At 41.5% G+C, this 25,106-nt stretch overlaps 1 protein-coding gene across 1 annotated transcript in view; it reads right to left on the bottom strand.

Moving 5' to 3' along the window:
- ppp4r1l (protein phosphatase 4, regulatory subunit 1-like) overlaps nt 1-25,106 on the bottom strand; it is a 139,458-nt gene that overhangs the window by 32,113 nt on the left and 82,239 nt on the right. Inside the window, exons 12-14 of the mRNA XM_060836247.1 lie at nt 18,096-18,358; nt 7,395-7,487; nt 5,297-5,482 (exon numbers count right to left, since the gene is read on the bottom strand). Coding sequence (XP_060692230.1) covers nt 5,297-5,482; nt 7,395-7,487; nt 18,096-18,358 — 542 coding nt within the window. The remainder of the gene's footprint in view (nt 1-5,296; nt 5,483-7,394; nt 7,488-18,095; nt 18,359-25,106) is intronic.

The raw sequence follows: 25,106 nt of genomic DNA, 5'->3' as shown, positions 1-25,106 counted from the left end.
GAATGCCACTGGACATAGCTTCAAATCACAAAAACAACCCCCGACCATCAACCTACTTCCTGTTTCTCAGTCAATTCTGGACCCTATTAGCCTTGCTGAAGTCCAAGTAGACTACGTGAAATGCAATGTCCTCATTGACACACCTGCTCCCCTCTGAGAAATTCAAAACAAATTGGTTAGCCATGACCTCCCCATACAAAACCATGCTGACACTTCTTGATTAATCCTGGTCTCTCTCCAAATGCAGATTCATTCTGCCTCTCAGTATAGCTTCCAGTAGTTTTCCTAGCACTGAGGTTAGACTGACTGGCCTGTAGTTTCCTGGTTTATCCTTTCCTTGTTTCTTGAATGGTACCACATTGGCTGTTATTCAGCACCTCTCTAGTGGCCAGAGAGAAACTGAAAATTGCCGGCAGCCCTTTTTTATCCCACTCAAAAGCCTGGGATGCATTTCATCCGGCCCTGGAGATTTATCTACTTTAAAACCCGCCATACTGTTCAAGAACTGCCTCTCTGCCAACATGAATTTCCTTAAGTATATCACAGCCCTTCTCCCTGACTTCTATAATCAATCCCTCTCATTGGTGAACACCAACACAGAATAATCATTTAGTACCCAACCTATGTCCTCTGACTCCAAGGACAAATTACCACTGTTCACCTTAATGCAACCTACTCTTTCCCTAGTTATCCTTTGTGTACTTGTCATATTCCCTATATTTTCAACAGAAATTACTTATGACAACTTATTGTAATTATTGAAAAATGCTTTTGAATGTCACTCAGTTCTAAAAGGTGCTGTATAAATTCAGGTTGTCTCTTTTGCACAGATAATTCAAATTATTTCCAAATTCTTAAAGAAAAGTGTATTTTAATACTGTCTAATCCTGCTCCTAAGTCCTATCGCAAAGGGAATGGAATATAAAAAGTAGGCAAAGTCTTGCTGCAATTGCACAGGGCATTAATAAGATCATAGCTAGAATACTGTGCACTATTTCAGCAACCATAGAGTACAGTAAGGAAACAGACCCTCTGGGCCAACTCATTCATGCCGATCAGATATCCAAAATTAATCTAGTCCCATTTGCCAGCCTTTGGCCGATATCCCTCTAAACCCTTCCTATTCATGTACCCCTCTTTTTAAATGTTGCAATTATACCAGCTTCTACCACCTCCTCTGGCAGCTTATTCCATACATACACCACCCTCTGTGAAAACACTGTCCCCCAGGACGCTCTTAAATCTTTATCCTCTTACCTTAAACCTATGCCCACTAGTTTTGGAACAGCCTAATTATTGGAGATATTTGAAGCAGTTCAGAGAACGTTCATGAGGTTGAATCTTGGGATGAGGAAAGGTTCAGTATGCCAGGACCTTAGGGTTGTGTCCTTGGCTCAACCATCTTCAGCTGCATCATCAATGACCTTCTTTTCGTCATATGGTCAGAGGTGGGCACATTTGCTGATGATTGCACAATATTCAACACTATTTGTGACTTCTTAAATAAGGAATTAGTTCATGCCCAAATGCAGCAAGACCTGGACAATATCCAGCTCTGGATTGATACGTGGCTAGTAACATTCATATTACACAAGTAGATGGACAATGACCATCTACAACAAGAAAGAATTTAATCATCACTCTGTCATGAAGGTGTAAGGGATACTGTACCTTTAAGAGAATTAAAAGCTAGCAGAACTACCTGATACAACACTAAGTGTTCTGAACAAGGTAACAATGTAACATTTGGTCCAACAGTTAGATTAGCTGGGTTGCCTGGAGATGACAAAACAAATTTGGATTTGACCAGTTTAAATTATATCCCAAAATACCAACCACCAGTCAAGTTTGAATTTAGTATAATGACAATATTAAAACCCAATGAAACAATCTGATACTTTGGGGTATAAGACCAGGAAAAATTAAACAGTTGAGGGAGAATTGCCAAGTTACCAGCATGTACAGACTGCCTGAAAAATAGGTCTCTTAAAAGGTATCTTTATCGGTCAGTGACCTGTGGAACAGAAATCCCTAAGAAGAAGAAGAAAAGGAGATAACAAAGAGAAAATTCGACAGCTGCTGGTTTTGAAATTTGAAGTTTGGTCAATCTTAATTGGGGTTTTATCGAACTAATGTTCTAGAAGGGAAAGTAAAAGATAGGTTAAAGAAAGGGGTTGTAAATAGTTGAAAGTAAATTATTCTCTGCTATACCTTAAGAAATAAAGTTGTTACTTTTACTTTAGCTAGGTCTTGGCCTCTCGAACTTTTACAGATTACAACACTCAAGCAGCTTGATGGCATCCAGAACAAAGCAGCCCATTTGAGTGGCACTACATCCTCAAACATTATACCTCCAATGCTCAGCATCAGCAGTGCACATCATCTACAAAATGCACTGCAATAACTCAATAAAGTGACTAAGACAGACCTTCCAAGACCATGACTACTATTATCGGGGAGGACAAGGTCAGGAGATACATGGGATCACAACCAGCTGCAAGCTCCCCTTCAAGTCACTTACTATTCTGACTGAGAAATATAATAACTTTTCCTTCAGTATCACTGGTCAAAATCCTCGAATTCCCTCTCTAACGGCACCTACAGCAAATTAAATGCAGCTCACCATCCCCTTCAAAGGTAAATAGGAATGGGCAACAAATGCTGCCCAATCACAGTGACACCCACATCCCGTGGATAAATTTTAGGAAAAAGTCAGATAAACAAGCTACTTCAGGAACTGAAAGATGCACTCTAGAATATTAGAAAAATGGAACACTAAAAACTGCAGACTCTACCCGTAAAACCAGAACATTGCAGGCACACTACTGCTGCAGAGAAGCTGAAATCATGGAACAGTGCAACATAGTTTTGCTGGGAATCATATGGAATGATTCCTTATAAAAGTGCATTTCCCAGGAGGTTTGATCTCTTCATTTAAGGAAAGATTTCATTTCATTTGATGCAGTTTAGAGAAGGTTCACAAGGATGATCCCTCGTATGTCTTATGATCAAAGTCTAAACAGATTTAAACTCACTGAAGTTTAAAAGAATGAGAGGTAATCTCATTGAAACTTATAGCATTCTTAAGGGATTTTGTGAGATAAGTGCTGAGAGAACATTTCCTCTCATTGGGGAGCGTAGGATTTGTGGGCATAGTCTCAGAATAAAGGGGTGCCAATTTAAGAATGTGATAAGGATTCTTTGAGTTAAAACCCTTAGAACTCTTTGCCACAGAACACTGTGGGGGCAGAGTCCTCGTGTATATTTAAGGCCAAGATAGACAATTCTGGATTCCCCAATTGATCAAGATTCTAAGGGGAAAATGCTGGAAAAGTGGACATGAGAAATGCTGGAAAAGCCATGATCCTACTGAAAGATGGTGCAGGCCCAAGAGGTCAAACAGAATACTCCTGTTCCTGTTTCTTATGGTCTTATGTAATCTTACTTAATTTGCTGACATGGGCAAAGAAAGAAAGAAAGAAATGCAGTGCCTGATGAAGGAGCAGTGCTCTGAAAGCTTGTACTTTCAAATAAACCTGTTGGACTACAACCTGATGTTGTGTGATTTTTAACATGGTCAATGAGGGACTTGCAATCTCATACTGGCTACGGGAAATCTACAAATGAAGTAAAAGAAAGATCAGTTATCAACTGTGTACAGCATTCAACGACCATCACACGAGGATCTTTGGAAGCTCAATAAATGTTCCATAAAGCACAGCAACAATTGTGAAGAAACAAATGCTGGCGAATGTGGTTTCCTTCTTCAGAGATCAGCTATATTTTAAACCAAATAAAAAAGGCAGTGCCTGTTATGGATCAGGCCAGCCCCCTTCAAAATATTTTAAGGTGGTAGCCTATACCCTAACCTTTTCTTATTTTTAAAGGCAAATGTGAAGTATCTGTTCCACATGCAGCGACTCAATGTTAAGCAAAAAGCAATTTGCTGTATTTAAACATTGAGAGGCGACCTTATAGAAGTTTATAAAATAATTAGGGATATGGGTATAGTTAATGGTAGTTTTCCTTTCCCTAGCATGGAGGAGTTTCAAGACTAAAAGGCACATTTTTAAGGTTAGAGGAAAGAGATTTTTTAAAAAAAGACACGCGGGGCAAAGTTTTTGCACAGAGGGCAGTTCGCGTGTGGAATGGACCTCCTGAGGAAGTGGTGGATATGGGTACAATTACAACGTTTAAAAAGATGTTTGGATAAGTACTTGAATAGGAAAGGCCAGGGATATGGGCCAGGAACAGGCAGGTGGGACTAGTTTCACTAATTCGGCATGGACTGGTTAGACCAAAAGGGTCTGATCCGGGCTGTATGACCTACAACAGTAGTTTAATTACAACCAAAGAAAGAGGAATTTAGAATAACTTAACTCTATTGTAAAACTTCACAGAATAATAAATACAGTAACTATTACTAATTAACTGTTCCAATATAGTGACAACCATAAACACACCTCTTGGCAAAAAGGAAAAGTCAAACACAGATTCTCACATGTAGTTCTCCCATCTGGGGGAAAAAACATTAAGAGAAAATTCAGATGGACTAACAGCCAAGTAACATTCACTTAAGCTTCCAGCTCCTGATACTACTGAAAAAAACCAAAACCCAGAAATTTGGATCTGAGAGAGCTGGCTGTTTAAAACAAAAACCTGAAGTCTCCCACGCTGCTTTCTTGAGTAGTTCGGGTAGTCTGCTAGACGCTTTTGTCTTACAACCTCGCTTCAAATAAAACCAGGAGAAAATAAATTCTTAAAGTCACAGCATCGTCACACATCCAAGCACTACTTGATATAATCAGCTAAGATTGAAAAAGAGGCGGCAATGTATTTTTGCTGGTATGTTAATTCAGAGACCCAGGATAATGTTCTGTGGTAACCCAGTTTCAAAACCTGCCACAGTAGATGATGGATTTTGTATTCAAAAAAAAATCTGAAATTACAAGTCTAATGATCACCTTGAATCCAATGTCAATTGTTGTAAAAATGCATTTGATTCACTCTTGTTCTTTAGGGCTTGGAAACTGCCACCCTTACTGGGTCTGGTCTACATGTGATTCCAGACCCACAGCAACACGGTTGACTCTTAACTGCCTTCTGGACAATTAAGGATAAGCAATAAATATTGGCCTAGCCAGTGACACTGAGCCCATGAATTAATAAAAATAAAAGGTAGAATATGACAGCATCACATTATTTTCAATAATTGAGAAAAAAAGACGATTCCACATTTTTAAAATCATGCATTATTAGTATCAGCTTAAACCAACTGGTTCATTTAGTCACTCACTTGTACATCAGAAGCCAGTGTTTCATAGGTATTCTTTAAACAGTGCCAGTTCTGTCTGCCAAGGGTAAGAGCCACACCTGGGAGACTGTATGCACAGTGCTTTGTAATTTCAGTGTCAACAGTTTGAGCTCGGGAAGGATCTGTCATTGACAGGTACTGGTCCAGCAACGGTTGTGGAATAATATCCTGAAAAGGGGAAAGAAAACATCCCTGTAAACTGCCCAGTAATTGGACTTATAAAAGCAAAAGAGATACAAAAAGTAAAGTTAAGCTGTAGACACCACCACTTTAATTCATGGAAATATATTGATCCAATCCTGTAACTAGAGGTAGGTACTGAGCATAGATCAATTTCGGGCTTGCTTCTAGTGACATTGGTACAGGGAGGAATACTAGCATGTTCATTTCTCCACCTTTCTTTAATGTAAGAGGATCTTAATCATCCAATTGAACCACTGGAACAGTGTCAGCGAAGGATGGTACCTGATTAATCAATGTTCAGTCACTGTTGTGAAGAAGCATCATATTATTTGTACTCTTAAGTCTTTGAATAAAAAGAGTTACTTGCTACAGCCGTTGTGTTTTTTTTAAATCACAACCATCTATGAATGACTTCTTGTGTCTTGGGAGAAGATGGGGAATGTAAAATAATACTTCAGTGCAGATTTTACTTTTGTTGCGGGTTTAGAAAAGGACTGTTGAGCATTTAAAACAACCTTCAGTTCATCAATTTTCTTTGTCCAAAGCATGATGTTCCAGGAAAAACAATCCTTGCATTTACTGTGTGCTGTTGTATAGTGTTGTGTCGTGTCATTCCAAATTCCCCTTCTTACCTATGAATACATTTTGATGACATACAAAGCAAACACTCCTACCTTATACAGCCGTGAACAGAAATTAATTCCATGTGGAAGTTGTACATTTTTGTTTATTTTTAGATGGTTCAGGTTCACCACTCACCAAATTTGCATCTCTGGAACATTCAGAATGTTGCTGGCTGCTTTCAAACTTAGAAGCACGGAAGATCACTTCTGTAGTTGTGAACTGTTTACGGGATCTCTAGCCAGTTTGCATTGCTCAGATATTGTACAATGGGCGCAGCTACTTCCACGTCATTGAGTTATACAGCACAGAAACAGATCCTTCAGTCTATCCCGTCCATGCCAACTAGATATCCTAAAATAATGTAATTCCAATTGCCTGCATTTGTCCCCTGTCCCTCTAAACCCTTCTTATTCATAAAAGCATCCGGATGCCTTTTAAATGTTATTATTGTTCCAGCTTCCACCTCTTCCTTTAGCAGACTGATCCATATACGCACCAACCCCTGCGTGATAAAGTTGCCCAATAGGTCCCTTTTAAATCTTTCCCCTCTCACCTTAAAACCATACCCTCTAGTTTTGGACTCCCCCAGCTACAGAATGGTGAATTAATTCATTAAAAGCAGCTGCAGAAAATAAAGTGCAGCTGTGAACAGACTAGAGTTTGCATGGGCATGATGGGTTGAATAGTCTCCTCTGTTTTTCTGCAATATTCTAGCTTCCCACATCAGTTCCTGACTTCTTTCTCATACCGTATTTTTTTTTGCATTTCCACCACAAAATTTACCTTACCCTGAAATGACTGTCCACCTGGACCAAAATGAAACAGAATGCAGCAAACTGGCAAAGCCTGTTAAGAGCTTGCACTTTTCTCTAGCCACATAGCTTCCAGAAGGAGAAATCATGCAGCAAAGGAACATAGACAGATGGTGTGATCAACTGTTAAGAGACTTTTATATATATATATGTTGGAGATCACAAGCCTACAACAGTCCACATCTCTGACATTTCTTTCCTTTAATTGTGTTTAGATTAGATTAGATTACTTAGTGTTGAGGAGCAGGAGAAAGAAATGGGTCAATTAAAATTTTCTGCTTCACTCTGACCCCTTTGTGTAATTAGACAAATGTTGTTCTGTTGTGTCCCCATCATCAGGTTGGGGTAGGTGGTAACATTTCACATTTATTAGACATATTGGAATCATCAATGTACAACCACTACTATTGGTCTCACCGAGCACTGGGGCTGAAAAAAAAAAGCCTCTCTCTAATACCAACCTGCACTTTTGACTGGTCTTCACCAAAAAGCAAACTATCGTTATGTTCCAGCTCTAACGATCCGACATCACAACATGGTTGATTACTCAGACTCTGAAAGTTGAAGAGAACACAACATATGTGAGAGACTATTGCAAGCAAAAACCATGTGAAATCATCTGGTGTTGGAACTTCCCACTAAATTAACAGATGGAAAACCTGTGATAGTTTCAGTGAAAATAAGGAAAAGGAGTAAAGAGCAAGTGAAGACCACTCTGCCATTACAGCAGTTCCTGAAATGACGCAAATCCCACTTTTGTTTAATGTCTTAATTGCCATCTTGAACTTCCCAGAGACTTGGTTTCAACTAAGCTCCATGATCCAGACGCTGTGCATCTCTATGACTCTATAAAAGTCACTTTCCATTCAAAGTAGTTTATTTATTGTATGAAAGTACCACAGATGCTGAAAATCTGAAACAAAAACAGAAATTGCTGGAAAAACTCAGCAGGTTTGTCAGCACCTGAGGAGAGAAAACAGTTAACATTCTGAATCCAGCGATCCTTCCGCAGAACTCATGGTAGCTAGGAAAAGGTGGTATATATGTTGAAGACATCAGTGGGGGAAAAGCAGGGAGTGGATAGGTGGAGATGGAGTCGAGAGAGAACAAGAGTGAGAGTGACAGTTAGACAGATAAAGGGATAGATAATTGCTCGGGAGAAAGAAAAGTTGATAATGGGGACTGTAACTAGATGATATAGGTTGGCTGTGTCATGATAGGGCCTGCGGTGTGGACTTGTGTCAAGGACAGAGGAAAGTGTTAAAGGTTTGAAAATTATTGAACTGAATATTGAAATCTGAAGGCTGCGGGATCTTCAAGTGGACAGTGAGATGTGATAAGGTAAAGATGGGTGTTCCAGGCACTCCAAGTGACTTAGTTGGGCTACCTAGTCAATAAGACCAGGTTACACCCGATGGAAGACAGTGAGGGTGATCAAAGGTGACCCGGCTCCCACATCTATACCAGTCCTTCCTTGGGTTGGCAAATTATTATGGAAAATTAATATGTAATCAGGCCCCATGCTGGCCCCCCTACACCTGCTATTGAAACACGGGTCAGCCTTGGAAATAGTTGGGTAGCCAAGTAGCAGCATGAAGGGAAGTTAAAAGGCAGCAATCATCATCTAAATTGTTGGCCACAATGATCCCAAGCAAAATATGGTGTGGACATGCGATGCCTTCCCGTATGGTATCTGAGTAGTGTTGACTCACTGATGGCCCCTGATAGTATATATTTCCAGGAATTTGGCTGATGCTGAACACAAATGCACCAGATAGAGAAGGAAGGTTTGACGGTCATCTTTGGTGTGAGAAAATTCTACCAATACTTCTATGAACATAGATTCATAACTGTAACAAAACAAAACCTGGCTAGGGCTACTTAAAGACAAGGCCATGCCACGCATATCTTCTGGTCAAATTCAGTAGTGGGCCTTTACTCTCAGTGCATACAATTACAAGTTGGAACACTGAGCAGGAGGCGAACTTCCCCATTGGCAGATAAGCCATTGATGTGCCTCTGTGGAAGAATCTGTTTTTAAACTTTCTAGACACCCTTCCAGTCACTGCTGACAATATCAGACTGTGGATACAAAAGGATCCAGTTCTGGCTAATCTAAAACACCTGCTGGTGATGGGGGAAACAAAAGGGTCATCACAAGCAGGATTAAAACCTTTCTGAACCTGATCACTGTAGAGGGCAGCATGTAACTTTGGAGAGCAAGAGCGGTCGCCCTGAGTAAAATTACTGCCGAACTCCAACAGTGTCATTCAGGGGTTTCCAAAATGAAAATGTTGGCAAGAAGTTATGTCTGGTGGCCAGCGTTGGATACTGACATAGCTGATTTGGTATGGCAGTATCTAGAGTGTCAACAAAGGCAAAAATTACCACCAGCAACACCCCCCCACATTCGTGGGAATGACAGGGTAAACCCTGGACACGGTTACACATCGACTATGCTGGTCCTTTCATGGACTCAATGCTCTTAGCCATTGTGGACACCCATTCATAGTGATTGGATGTGCACACTGTTCATTCGGCTAACTCAGGGATGATAATTGAAAAGCTGTGAGCATTGTTCGTGATAGTGGTGGAAGCATTGGTCACTGACAATGGGATGTCATTTATGAGCAGAGATTTTGAGTATTTTCTAAAGTCGAATTGCATTCAACATTTTCAGATAGCTCCATACCCTTCGTTGTCCAATAGTCTGATGGAAAGAATAGTGCAAACTTTGCGGGCAGGCTTAAAGAAACAGCCTACAGCTTCACTCAATACCAAACTGTCCTAGTTCCTGTTCGATTATAGGACTACCCCTCACGCAACTACCCAGACAGCTCCAGCAGAGTTTCCGATGGGGAGAAAAATCCATACCAGGTTAAACCTGATATTCCCAGACCTGGTGGGAGGAGGGTGAAACAGCAACAGGAACACCAATGTTAGCCACATGAAGGTAGGTTTAGGGGAGACGTCAGAGCTAGGTTCTTTACACAGAGAGTGGTGGGTGTGTGGGATACACTGCTGGCAGTGGGGGTAGAGTTACGTACATTAGGGACATTTAAGCAACTCTTGGATTGGTACATGGAAGATTGTGTACTATGAAGGGTTCATAGGTTAGTCAAGAGACAGATTTCAAAATATATCATCAAGAAAGAACCCATTCTACTCACTACGGTAGACTTACAGCAAGGTTACACGTTAAAACTATGCACTTCTCCGTTCCTGTGCTATGAGCGCTTCCACACAGATTCCTTAAAAGATCAGTTGTGAATTTTGCTGCTTGTTAAGTTTTCCTAGATGCACTCTGATGCCCAGAGATAAATGAATTCAAACAGCAAAGGCAGTAACTGCATAGATTCACTGTTGTGTCAGTTAGCAGTGTAGGTTCCTTTCTTTCTCTCCTTCACTGACCCTTGTGCTGCCTTTTGCCTTCTCTCTTTTAAAAGTGCCATTATTTTGACTTTTTTCTTCTCCAAAATTCCAAAACAATGCAACAGCATAAAAAAAACAGTAATTGCTGCTCGAAGAATTCGAGGAATTCACCTCCAACACAGAAAACATCACAAAGAAAAAAGGAGCTGCTCTTACAGCCACAAATTTTTCCAGTCCTCCATCTTGGATTATCCAGTGAGCCAATAAACTGAGGAGTGGCAAATGGAGTATAATTTAGATAAATGGGAGGTGCTCCATTTCGTAAAAGCAAATCAGAGCAGAACTTATACACTTAATGGTAAGGTCCTGGGGAGCGTTGCTGAAAAAAGAGACCTTGCAATGCAAATTCATTGTTCTTTGAAAGTAGATTCACAAAGAGATAGGATAGTGAAGGCGGCGCTTGGTATGCTTTCCTTTAATGGTCAGAGCATTAAGTACAGGAGTTGGGAGGTCATATTGCGGCTGTACAGGATATTGGTTAGGCCATTTTTGGAATATTGCGGGCAATTCTGGTCTCCTGATCAGAAGGATGTTGTGAAACTTGAGAGGGTTCAGAAAAGATTTACAAGGATGTTGCCAGGGTTGGAGAATTTGAGCTATAGGGAGAGGCTGAATAGGCTGGGGCTGCTTTCCCTGGAGTGTCAGAGGCTGAGGGGTGACATTACAGAGGTTTATAAAATCTTGAGGGGCATTGATAGGATAAGTAGACAAAGTCATTTCCCTGGGGTGGGGGAGTCCAGAACTAGAGGGCATAGATTCAGGGTGAATGGGGAAAGATACAAAAGGGACTGAAGAGGCAACATATTTATGCAGAGGGTGGTGCATGCATAGCTGCCAGAGAAAATGGTGGAGGATGGTATAACTACAGCATTTAAAAGGCATCTAGATGGGTATATGAATAGGAAGACTTTAGAGGGATATGGGCGAAGTGCTGGCAAATGGGACTGGGTTAGGTGAGGATAATTGGTCGGCATGGACGAGTTGGACCGAAGGGTCTGTTTCCATGCTGTACTTCTCTATGACTCCATGTCCATTCTCTGACTCCTCCATTGCCACAGTGAATCAGACTGCAAATTAGAGAAACAAAATCTTATCTTCCACCAGGGCAGCCGACAGCCCAGAGGACTTGACGTTGAGTTCTCTAATAGCAAATAACCTTCCCACCCATTTTCCGGCTCTCTTTCCAGCCCCATCACTTCCTTTTCCTTTCACCTACTGGATTTAATCAACCAGGTCGTACCCACCACCTGTGTCCACCTATCCCCACCTCGCCATTCTGCTACTCTCTCTCCCTACCCTGACATCTAGTCCTGAAGGCGGGTTAATACCCAGAACATTGACTTCTCCACCTCCTGATGCTGACTGGCTTGCTGTGTTCTTCCAGACTCCTGTTTGTCTACTTTGGATTCTTGCATCTGAGTTTTTTTGACTCTAATCTATACAAGGGAACCTTTAAAGATTAAATGCACAACTTTGATTCTGGTTTCTTATGAGAAGCAACTGGTTCAGTTACCACCAATTGTAATAAAAGACTTGGCCCAAGCTTGATGTGGCGAAATTGGTTGAGAAAGATTCACCTAGATTGGCTCAACATTTTTCAATTAGAAAATGGCTGCCTGAGTGGAGTTCAAATTAACTACCGGAAGTTTTTCAAGAAGGTCTAGGGACTATCAAAGGTGCTAAGTCCACCTTGCATGTTGACCAGGAAGTAATTCCATGATTCTGTAAGGCTCTCCAATGCCACTTGCCTTATGGGCAAAAATAGAGGCAGAAATCAGAAGGCTGGAAAGCAAACCAGTCCAGTTTGCGGAATGGGCAGCAATGGTCACACTGACTACGAAGCCTGATGGGTCGGTGTGCATTTTTGGGAATTTTAAATAAACAAATAATAATTTTCACCGCTGGATAAATACCCGATCCCTCGAACAGAAGATTTTTATGTAAAACCGACATCCTTCACAATCCTTTGCCAGACTAATGCCATTTACAAGTTCACTGATGACATCACCATAGACAATCAAATCTCAGATGGTGACGAAACAGACTACAGACAGGGGGTGGAAGACATGTAAAAATGGTGCACTGAGAACAACCTAGCTCTCAATGCCAGCAAAAGCAAGGAACTCATTAGCGATGTTTGGCTGGATGTTACTCATGTTCCCCCTACCCATTAACAACATAGAGGTGCAACGAGTGTGGAGTGCCAAGCTCTTGGGAGTGATCATCACAACAAGTTGTCTTGGACTCTTCATGTGGACACACTGTTATAAAGGCCTAACAGCATCTCTTTTTCCTCAGGCAGCTGAAGAAATTTGGCTGGATGGCGAATACCCTTGCCAAATTTTATAGGTGCGCCATAGACAACATTCGTCTGGATGTATCACTACCTGGTATGGCAACTGTACTATTCAAAATCAGAGACGGTTACAGAGAGCGGTGAACCTAGCCCGGACAATCACAAAGGCCAAACCCCCCTCATCTATAGAATCTACCTACCAGGCCCGCTGGGAAGGAGAGGTCACCAGCATTCTCAAAGATCCATCCCACCCTGGCAATGTTTTTCTACAACCTCTACCATTAGGGAGAAGGTACAGAAGCCTGAACACAAGCACTAGCTGGTTTCGTAACAGTTTCTACCCTAATGTTGTTAGGATACTGAATGGACTCTCAAACTCTTACCATATGCCTGTACCTGTGTTTTTGTTTTTGCCACTGTTTACCTATCTATGCTACTTAACTCTGTGATCTGCCTGTATTGTTTGCAAGACAAAGCTTTTCATTGTTCCTCAGTACACGTGACAATAAATTCAATTCAATACAATTCAAAGCTGCTGGTGTCGGACAAGATTAAAGGGCCATCACAACCAGAACTGAAACATTTTTGGACCTGAAGAGACCAGATCACTGTAGAGGATGGCACATTATTATAGGGAGCAACAGCGACTGTCCCAAGTAAAGGTCGCAGCAAGATACTGGCTGAACTCCATTAGGGTCATCTAGGAGTTCCAAACTGAAGATGTTGCTGAGAAGTTATGGCAGGATTGGATGCAGATATAACTCCATTGGTGGGGCAATGCCCAGGGTGCCAATTGGGACAAAAACTACCCCACATTCACGAGAATGGCCGGGTAAACCCTGGATTCGGTTGCATGTCAAGCTGAGTCCTTTCATGGGCTCGATATCCTTAGTTACTGTGGATCCTCACTCAAAATGGCTGGACATGCATAGAGTTCACTCATTAAATGTGGGGACAATGATACAAAACCTACACACATATATGGCCACACATGGACTCTCAGAGTTTTGGTCACAGGTAACGGACCATTGTTTACCAGCAGGTAATTTTGTTATTTCTTAAAAGTTGAATGGTGTTAGACATAAAAGGATTGCTCCATACCATCCATCATCCAATGGTCTGGCAGAAAGAGCAATCCAAACTTTGAAGTCAGATTTAAAGAAACAGCCTACAGCTTCATTAGGTACCAAACGGTTGTGATTCCTATTTGATTATAGGACTACCCTCATACAACTACAGGGATCGCTCCAGTTGATTTGCTAATAGGGAGAAGGCTTAGCGCCAGGTTAAATCTGATCTCTCCGAACCTAGTGTCTGGGGGGTGGGGATCAATAGGAATGCTAATGCTGGACACAAGACTCCGCGAAGCCAGGGAGACAGCTTACTTCAGGGGACAAAGTTTGGTGTAGGAACTATGAGATCGACCCGACATTGGTAAGACGTGTCAACGCAAGATCAGGTCCAGTGAAGCATAAAGTTTGAGCAGTTACAACAGTCCCGAACAAGCATGCCGACCACATAAAAGCTATATATTTGCAAATAGTTTGGGAGCAAAATGTGTCTGGCTCCTCGACAGTCTTTCTGTCTATTTCGGAACCTGTGGTTTCTTCCTCTTCATCAAGCATTGAAGATATCTCAGAATCAGAGATGGGCATAGTGGGTGTCGCCTTTGCCACCTGAATAAGAGAATGAATTTCTTCCAAGACGCTCTAGGTGCAAGAGGTGAGCTATTATGTGTTACATGCCACTCTTATCAGAGGCCATGTTGGAGGAACCTGACCTGGTGCGAAAACACATAGGAAGAGTCACCAAAGAAAAAGAATTGGCCTATGTCCTCAGACTCAGAGGGAGGGATATAGTGATTGTAACAGGGTCAGCCAGGCGGATCACAGAGAGTATGAGTTCCCCAAATGGACCAGATTAAGAGCTCCAATTAGGGTGCCCTGGCTGACAGATAATAGAACACAGAACATTACAGCGCAGTACAGGCTCTTTGATGCTCCATGTTGTGCCAACCTGTGGAACCAATCTGAAGCTCATCTAACATAGACTATTCCATTCTTGTCCATATGCTGATCCAATGACCATTTAAATGCCCTTAAAGTTGGTGAGTCTACTACTGTTGCAGGCAGTGTGTTCCACGCCCCTACTTCTTTCTGAGTAAAGAAACTACCTCTGACATCCATCCTACATTTATCACCCCTCAATCTGAAGCTATGTGCCTTTGTGCTAACCATCACCATCTGAGGAAGGAGGCTGTCACTGTCCACCCTACCTAATCCTCTGATTATCTATATATATCTCAATTAAGTCACCTCTCAACCTTCTTCTCTCCAATGAAAACAGCCTCAAGTCCCTCAGCCTTTCCTCATAAGATGCACCCTCCATTCCAGGCAACATCCTAGTAAATTTCCTCTGAACTCCTTCCAAAGCTTCCACATCCTTCCTATAAAGCAGTGACCAGAACTGCTCGCAATACTCCAAATGTGGCCACAACAGAGTTTTGTACAGCTGCAGCATGACCTCATGGTTCTGAAACTTGATGCCTCTACTAATAAAAGCTAAGACACGGCATAACTTCTCAATAGTCCTATCAACCTAGGTGGCAACTTTGAGTGATCTATGTACATGGACACTAAGATCTCTCTGCTCATCTACACTACCAAAATTCTTACCTTTCGCCCAGTATTCTGCATTCCTGTTACACCTTCCAAAGTGAATCACCTCACACTTTTACATATTAACTCCATTCGCCACCTCTCAGTCCAGCTCTGCAGCTTATCTTTGTCCCTCTGTAACCGACAACATCCTTCGGCACTATCCACAACTCTATCGATCTTAATGTCACCTGCAAATTTGCTAACCAATCCTTCTGCACCCTCATTCAGATAATTTATAAAAATGACAAACAGCAGTGGTACCAAAACAGATCCTTGCTTTACATCATGAGTAACTGAACTCCAGTATGAATGTTTCCCATCAACCACCACCCTCGGTCTTCTTTCAGCTAGCCAATTTCTCAATCCAAACCGCTAAATCGCTCTCAATCCCATGGCTCTGTATTTTGTGCAGTAGCCGACTGTGGGGAACCTTATCAAATGCCTTACTGAAATCCATATACACCACATCAATCGCTTTACCCTCATCCACCTGTTTGATCACCTTCTCAAAAAACTCAATAAGGTTTGTGAGGCATGACTTACCCTTCACAAAACCCTGTTAACTATCACTAATCAACTTATTCCTATTGAGATGATTATAAATCATTTCTCTTATAACCTTTCCCAACACTTTACTCACAACTGAAGTAAGGCTCACTGGTCTATTATTATCAGGGTTATCCCTACTCCCCTTCTTGAACAAGGGAACATTTGCTATCCTCCGGTCTTCTGGCACTATTCCTGTAGACAATGATGACAAAGATCAAAGCCAAAGGCTCGGCAACCTCCTCCCTGGCTTCCCAGAGAATCCTAGGACAAATCCCATCCAACCCAGGGGATTTATCTATTTTCATATTTTCCAGAATTTCTAACACCTCCTCTTCGTGAACCTTAATCCTATCTAGTCTAGTAGCCTGTTTTTCACTATTGTCCTCAACAACGTTGTGTCTTTTTCCAGTAGGAATACTGACAAAAAACATTTATTTAGCGCTTCCCTCATCTCCTCTAACTCCACGCACAACTTCCCACAACTGTCCTTGATTGGTCCTAATCTTACTCTAGTCATTCTTTTATCCCTTATATACTTGTAGAAAGCTTTACAGTTTTCCCTGATCCTATCCGCCAACAACTTCTCATGTCCCCTCCTCGCTCATCTAAGCTCTTTCTTTAGATATTCCCTAGCTATCCTGTAACTTGCAATTACCCTAACTGAGCTTTCACATCTCATCCTAACACAAGCTTTCTTCTTCCGCTTGACAAGAGATTCAACTTCCTTAGTAAACCATGGCTCCTGCGTTCGACAACTTCCTCTCTGTCTGACAGGTACATACTTATCAAGGACATACAGTAGCTGTTCCTTGAATAAGCTCCACATTTCTGTTGTGTCCATCCCCTGCAGTTTCCTTCCCCATCCTATGCATCCCAATCGCATCGTAACTGCCTTCCCCCAGCTATAACTGTTGCCCTGCAATATATACCTACCCCATTTCATCACTAAAGTAAACATAACCAAATTGTGGTCACTATTACCAAAGTGCTCACTTACCTTCAAATCTAACATCTGGCCGGGTTCATTACCCAGTACCAAATCTAATGTGGGCTTGCCCCTTGTTGGCCTGTCTACATACTGTGTCAGAAAACCCTCATGCACACATTGGACAAAAACTGACCCATCTAAAATACTTGAACTATAGTATTCCCAGTCAATATTTGGAAAGTTCAAGTACCCCGTAACAACTATCCAGTCACACTCTCTCTCCTATCGAGAATCATCGTTGCTATCCTTTCCTCTACATCTCTGGAACTATTCGGAGGCCTAAAGAAAACTCCCAACAGGGTGACCTTTCCTTTCCTGTTTCTAATCTCAGTCCATACTACCTCAGTAGAAGAGTCCTCAAATATCCTTTCTGCAACTGTAATACTATGCTCGACTAACAATGCCACACCGCCACCTGTTTTACCAACTTCTCTGCTCTTACTGAAACATCCAAATCCCGGAACCTGCAATAACCATTCCTGTCCCTGCTCTACCCATGTCTCAGAAATGGCCACAACATCGAAATTCCAGGCGCTGACCTATGCTGCAAGTTCACCCACCTAAGGCCGGATGCTCCTGGCGTTCTTGCCTGCTTACTTACTGGTGCCTTCTTGCAACCCTGAAACCTTATTTTGGACCTCCCTACTCTCAACCTCCTCGATTGTCAAACTACAATTTAGAACATTAGAACATACGGTATCAGGCTAGAACCGGCTTTGGTCAGCATCTGATGCCAGTATATCTTTCCTTAGATAAGATGACCAGAACTGTTCACATCATTCTATCTGTGGTCTGGCCAGTGCCATGAATTGTTTTAACAAGATCTCCCTATTTTTAGACCCATTTCCTTTGAAATAAAGGTCAACATTCTACTTGCCTTTCCTGTTACCCAATGAACTTGGATGATAGCATTTTGTGATTCATGGACAAGGGTACTCAAATCACTTTGCACTGCAGCTTTCTGCTGCCTTTCCCCATTGAGATAATATTCAGCTCTCTGTAGTTACCCTCATAAAAGGTGGTCGTGAGCTGCTTTCTCAAATCACTGTAATCCACTTGGTAAATGCACACCCATAGTATTGTTAGTAGGAGTAGTCATATACACTGTATGACCTTCATCAATCTTCTGCTATTTCAAAAAACTGAATAAAGTTAGTTAAATTCTACCTACCTTTAACAAATCAGACCCCTGAATAATATGTGGGTACATATGAAGCATTAAAAAGTGTTAACTTACCATATTCTGTTCACTTTCATCACACTCCAAACATTGAATTGAGTGCTCAGTTGTCATTGCTGCAAACTCAACTGCTGACTCCAAGCTTTGTGACATGTCAGTGTTAATGGAACTAGTCAGTGTGGATACAGAAAGCCCTTGGCTGGATTGTGAAAGTTCTGCCTGGATTTCTTCAGCATTTTCAGTACCAGTTGATGATTCTTCTTCTACTGCTGAATCCAATCGTGCAGCTCGAAGTGCAGCAGTAATCACTTGTACTTGAGCTACAAGAGGAAACCAAACACACCTATTACAGATAAGCAGATACAGACTTCGTTAAATTTCTCTCAAAGTTTCCTCACTGGTGGTTTTGCAGTCTGTGCTGGATAGAATAGTTTTGTCTTCCAATCAGTTTACTGCATTACAATGGAGAGTAGACAGTAACACAGATTGAGGAAGACCATTTATTGGAAAGCTAGTTATGCACTTCAGGGAGAAAAGAAGAATAATTTTAATTCTGGCAAATCTGAACTAAAGATTAACAATCTAATCAAGTTCAGCTAGCATAGTTTGAACGGTTATGATGCTAACAGGAATAGATATCCCAGGGCAGGAATTCATAATGTGCATAATGGTCAGACTTGAGTGGTCACAGTCACAATTTGGTTGTTTTTTTGGATAAAGTAGTATGAAGAAGGTGAGATGAAGTAATTAAAGTCAAAGAAGGCTTCCACGAGAATAAATAACATGTGTAAATAACACATGTGCTATGTGTAAATAACACATATCTAATAGAGAGATTTAATATCTCATCTGAAGGACTGCATCTCCAACACAGTATACAGTAAATGGAAAAGCAGTGGGGAAAATTGACGAACAAAGAAATCTTGCTGTTCAAGTCCATTGTACCCTGAGGGTGGCCATGCAGGTCGCTAGAGTGGTCAAGAAGGCATACAGCATGCTTTCCTTCATCAGACAGGGTACGGAGTACAAGAGTTGGCAGGTCACGTTACAGTTGCATAGGACTTTGGTTCGGCCACATTTGGAATACTGCATAAAGTTCTGGTCACCGCATTACCAAAAGGATCTAGATGCTTTGGAGAGGGTGCATAGGAGGTTCACCAGGTTGTTGCCTGGTATGGAGGGTGCTAGCTATGAAGAGAGGTTGAGTAGGCTTGGATTATTTTCATTAGAAAAGTGGAGGTTGAAGATGGGCCTGATTGAGGTCTACAAAATCAGGAGAGGTACAGACAGAGTGGACTGCAAGAAGCTTTTTCCAAGAATGGGGGACTCAATTACTAGGGGTCACGAGTTCAAAGTTAGAGGGGAAAAGTTTAAGGGAGAATTGTGCTGAAAGTTCTTTACGCAGAGGGCATTGGGTGCCAGGAATGCGTTGCCTCTTTGTAGACATGGGCATGATAGCATCATTTAAGATATATCTGGATAGATCTATGAAAGGAGAAAGTGAGGTCTGCAGATGCTGGAGATCAGAGCTGAAAATGTGCTGCTGGAAAAGCGCAGGGAGCAGAGCGACCCAGATCCTTAGAAAATAGGAGACAAGTTCAGATAGAGGATCTGGATTGGCGCAGGCTTGGAGGGCTGAGGGCCTGTTTCTGTGCTGTAATTTTCTTTGTTCTTTGTTCTAACACTGCAGTATCCCTTTAGTACTGATGGAATGTCAAACTGGATTAAGTACTAAAACCCTCGAGATTGGGCACTGGATTCAAACCTAAGGAACAGGAGTACCACAAACTGAGCTCAGCTGACATGGATAGAAAACAAGAATACTTACTGTTCAACAGGAAATATTTTATACGAGGGTAAGGCTATGCAGGAATGTTGTCAGGAAACAATTCACATAAATGGTAGTGGAAGTTTGAACGTTTCCCAAAAATCTGATTGGCCTAGGTCATTTGAATATATTTTAAGTTCAAGACTGAAAATGTTTTGTAAAGGATAAATGTACAGTGGTCTCGACAAAAATATTAAGCTATAACTAATTAAATGTAATTAAGGGACTGAGCAGGCTACATTTCCCTTCCTCCAAGCTATAGAAGAACATGACAAAAGAATACCCATTGATTTTTTAAATGTAGTTAGGATATATACAGAGAGACAAACCCCTGGATCCCATTAAAAAGAGGACAATGCAAATCTTATGCTACTCTTTTTGAGCTGAAAATGTGTTGCTGGTTAAAGCACAGCAGGTTAGGCAGCATCCAAGGAACAGGAAATCCTGATGAAGGGCTCTGGCCCGAAACGTCGAATTTCCTGTTCCTTGGATGCTGCCTAACCTGCTGTGCTTTAACCAGCTCTGATCTCCAGCATCTGCAGACCTCACTTTTTACTCGATACTCTTTTTGACTCTTGAATGTAGAGAATGGTTATATAACCTGGGAATTGTGACACAAATGCCTGCAGATGGCTGGAGGCCAAGTCTAAAACCCCAGAGTTGGCCTTCTTACAGGAAGTATAGAAAGTAATGTACTATCACACCAAATGTCATTGCATCAGCTATTCTCTCAAGTCAGATGGCCGGAATTGAAAACTTCAAAGTGAGATGCTGCACACAGCTGTGTAAAACAGGATTAACCAGAGCACATATGGCCACAATTTGCTTGCCTTTTGAGATCAGCAAAGGTGCCTTGTAAGGAATTTTGAGACATAGACTGAACGAGAAATGGTTTTAGCCAGTTACATGTTTCATCCTTCCTTTTGCAGCTAAATAATCTAAGGTACGAACCCGACCAGAAAAGATAACTGGCAGCCAGAAAATACAAGTCACAAAGTAAGGTTACTCTGAAAAAGGCTGTTGAAAAAGAGATAATATCAGAAGTCCTATGAATTTGATTACAAAATAGCAAAAAAATTAGAACAAGCATTGGCCTTTCTGTACAATATCATGAGGCTTGCTTCAGTTCCTCAAGTGAGTATTTAGCATAATAAAAATGATTATCTAGTGCACTAACATAGCATACCAACACGTGCTTCTGATGCATGCACCGTCTTGGAATTTAAAAGAACTACCAGCAAACAAGAACATTGACAAAATTCTCATCAATACTCAACTTATCTTCATCCTGTATTGGTGGAGAAGATTTGCTCGATTAAACTTCAGTTAGACATGTTGACAGGTCAAAGTTTCATTTGTACAAATAAACGTGTATGGGGCGAACGAGTAGAAAATCTGCTTGAAAATTTCAGCGCGTGAGTAAAAACAGACTAATGAAAGCAAGTAGAACCTAAAATTCTTTTCTCCACTATAACAGTTATACTGGAGGTGATAAAGCACTCGACTGTATCCGAATCGCCATGTGAAGGAAAGAAAAGTAAAGTAATAGCTGTTAACACATGATGGGCTCCAGCAGAACTTTCAGGAAACACACTTGAGCATTAAGCATTTGCGCAGCCATTAGAATTCAGTGTGATGGCATATGCATATTCTTAACTGGTCTCAAGTAGAGCATTGCAATTAGTTTCAGCGCTCTTTAGTTTGAGAGCGAGATTAAAAAACACAGTAATTTCTGCCCGGTAGAAGTTTAATGATTCTCATTTCCACTGGAAAGGGCAGAAATGTACAGACTGGGCAAGGAGCAGGATCACCTGTAAGACAGACACCCTCATAGCCTGCACTTTGTTAGACTGGACACTTGGACACGGTCAGAAAGTCAGCTGCAGGTTTTAAAAAAGGGAAGTGGTAGAAAAATGTGTGGATAAATTGGAGTCAGGCACAGCAATGGGAGCAGAAAGAAAGCGTTATCAGCAACAATGCAATAAGTAGAAGTACCAAAATAAGCACAGTTTGCTTTAAGTACAGGTTGCAGGAAAATGACCAGATTACTCGTAACAGGTGTGCACCACAATTTGAAAGGAAAAAGCAACAAATGGATGGAACAATTAAAGCTGGGAAAGAGGGAGAAAGAGATTAGATGAGATATTCAGACAAGTTGAGTCAGATTTTGTGGAGTGTCCTTTGTTCGGAGAACACTGGTAAACATGCTATGGTAAGTCTTTATAAAATTCACTCATGGGACGAGGGTGTCTCTGGCTAGGCCAGCACTTGTTGTTCATTCCTGATTGTCCAATGATGAGCCAAACACATAGCTGAGGGTCTGGAGTCACATGTAGGGCAGATCAGGTAAGGATGACAGATTTTCTTTGCTAAAGGACATTGGTAAACCAGATGAGTTATGACAATCAGCATTGGTTTCATGATAATCAGACCTTTATATCCAGATTCTTTATTGATTTCAAATTCCATCGTCTGCTATAGCAGCATCTGAACCTGTCCCCAGAACATCAGCTGAGTTTCTGGATTAACAGCAATAATACCGCTAGGCCATTACTTCCACACAAAAGTCTTCTATTAAAGTGATGTTATAATTTGAGTTATTTTGGAAATCCCTATCATCATACTAGCATAGATTGTGTCTTTACACATTTTTGTAAATGCTATTTGAGCAAAGAAAAACAGCAAGCCATGTTTGAATGGCACAACAGATTCAATGGGTTAAAATGACCCAATTCTACTCCTATATCATATTGACTAAGTGAAACCATTATGAAAATATGGTGAGAAAGAATAACCATGATCGGCAGATTGACATATCCCTGAACCATAAGTTATCTTTAGTAAGAGTTTGTAACTTGTGGTTCATTCCCAAACCAGCTCAAATTACATCCAAAAGTAATGCCAAATAAAAGAGAACATAGAAAATAGAATCTAAAACAGCACAGTACAGGTACAGATCCTTCAGCCCACCATGACTGTTCCAACCATGATGCCTTTCTAAACTACAGTCATAGAGATGTACACACAGAAACAAATCCTTCGGTGCAACTCATCCATGCCGACCAGATATCCCAACTCAATCTAGTCCCACCTGCCAGCACCCGTCCCATATCCCTCTAAACCCCTCCTATTCACATACCCATCCAGATGCTTTTTAGATGTTGCAATTGTACCAACTCTCACCACTTCCTCTGGCAGCTCATTCCACACATGTACCACCCTCTGCATGAAAAAGTTGTCCCTTAGGTCTCTTTTATATCTCCTCCCCCACCCCCCCCACCCTAAACCTATGCTCTCTAGTTCCCATTTTCTAGCCGTCCTTTTACTTGTGAACATCTGCCCTCAATCAACTTTTGAAAGTTCTTGCCTCATACCATCAAAATTGACCTTTCTCCAATTTAGAACATCAACTTTTAGAACTGGTCTATTCTTTTCCATCAGTATTTTAAAACTAATAGAATTATGGTCACTGGCCCCAAAGTGCTCCCCCACTGACACCTCAGTCACCTGCCCTTATTTCCCAAGAGTAAGTCAAATTTTGCACCAATGTTGGTACATCCACATACTAAATCAGAAAATTTTCCTGTACACACTTAACAAATTCCTCTCCATCTAAACCCTTAACACTATGGCAGCCCCAGTCTATGTTTGGAAAGTTAAAATCCCCGACCATAACCAAACTATTATTCTCACAGAGAGCTGAGATCTCCTGATTAATTTGTTTCTCAATTTTCCTCTGACTATTAGGAGATCTATAATACAATCCCAATAAGGTGATCATCTCTTTCTTATTTCTCCGTTCCACCCAAATAACTTCCCAAATAACATGTATTTCTGGGAATATCCTCCCTCAATACAGCTGTAATGCAATCCCTGATCAAAAACGCTACTCCCCCTTCTCTCTTGCCTCCCTTTCTGTCCTTCCTGTAGGATTTGTATCCTGGAACATTAAGCTGCCAATCCTGTCTATTCCTGAGCCATGTTTCTGTAATTGCTATGATGTCCCAGTCCCATGTTTCTAACCATGTCCTGAGTTCATTTGCCTTCCTGTTAGGCCCCTTGCAATGCAGTTTAATTTACCAGTCCTATCTTGTTCTCTGCTTTGTCCCTGCCTGCCCCGACTGTTTGAATCACTCCTTTGTTCTCGAATATACCAATCTCAGACTGAAATCTTTCCTCACTGCCTCCCTGGGCCTCATCCCCCTCACCTTACTAGCTTAAATCCTCCCGAGTAGCTCCAGCTAATCTCCCTGCCAGTATCTTAGTCCCCTTCCAATTTAGGTGCAATCCGTCCTTCTTGTACAAGTCACTTCTACCCCAAAACAGCTTCCAATGATCTAAAAATATGAATCCTCCCATACACCAGCTCCTCAGCCAAGCATTCATCTGCTCTATTGTCCTATTCTTGCCCTCACTAGCTCATCAAACTGAGTGTAATCGAGATATTATACTCTCGAGAACCTCCTTTTTAAATTCCTGTCTAACTCTACGTAATCTCCCTTCAGAATCTCAACCTTTTCCCTTCCTGTGTTATTGGAACCAGTGTGTACAATGACCTTCTCCCCCTTGAGAACATTCTTCACCCTCTCTCAGACATCCCTGGTCCTGGCACCAGGGAAGCAACACACCATTCTGATTTTTCGCTGCTGGCTACAGAAATGTCTGTCTGTACCTTCAACTAGAGAGTCCCCTAACACAATCAATCTATTGGAACCAGACGTACGCTTCATTGCATTAGAGCCAGTCTCAATACTGGAAACTTGGCTGTTCATGTTACATTCCCCTGAGAATCCATCATCTCCTACATTTTCCACAACAACATACTTGTTTGAAATGGGGATAACCACAGAAGATTCCTGCACCACCTGCCTACCTCTCTTACCTTTCCTGGAGTTAACCCATCTACGTGACTGTATCTGAGACTTTCACCCCCTTCCTATAACTGCCATCCATCACATCCCCTAGCTCTTGTAGATTCCTCATTGCCTCTAACTGCCACTCCAACCAATCCACTTGATCTGATAGGATTCATAACCAACGGCATTTATTGCAATATAATCCTCAGTACTCGTAAACTCTCCCTAAACTCCCACATCCAACAATAGGAGCATATCACTCTACCCAGAGCCATTTTTGCTTCTTTCAATCTACAGACCCGGAAAATAGCACTGCCTTATTCCTCTACAAAACACTGCTCCAGGTTAAATTAATACTTATGCTTATATTTTAAGTTTAATCAA

The sequence above is a fragment of the Hemiscyllium ocellatum genome, chromosome 15 (assembly GCF_020745735.1).
Source record: "Hemiscyllium ocellatum isolate sHemOce1 chromosome 15, sHemOce1.pat.X.cur, whole genome shotgun sequence".
NCBI lineage: Eukaryota > Metazoa > Chordata > Chondrichthyes > Orectolobiformes > Hemiscylliidae > Hemiscyllium > Hemiscyllium ocellatum.
The sequence above is the reverse complement of the archived record's forward strand: the minus strand, read 5'-3'. Positions and strand labels throughout refer to the sequence as shown.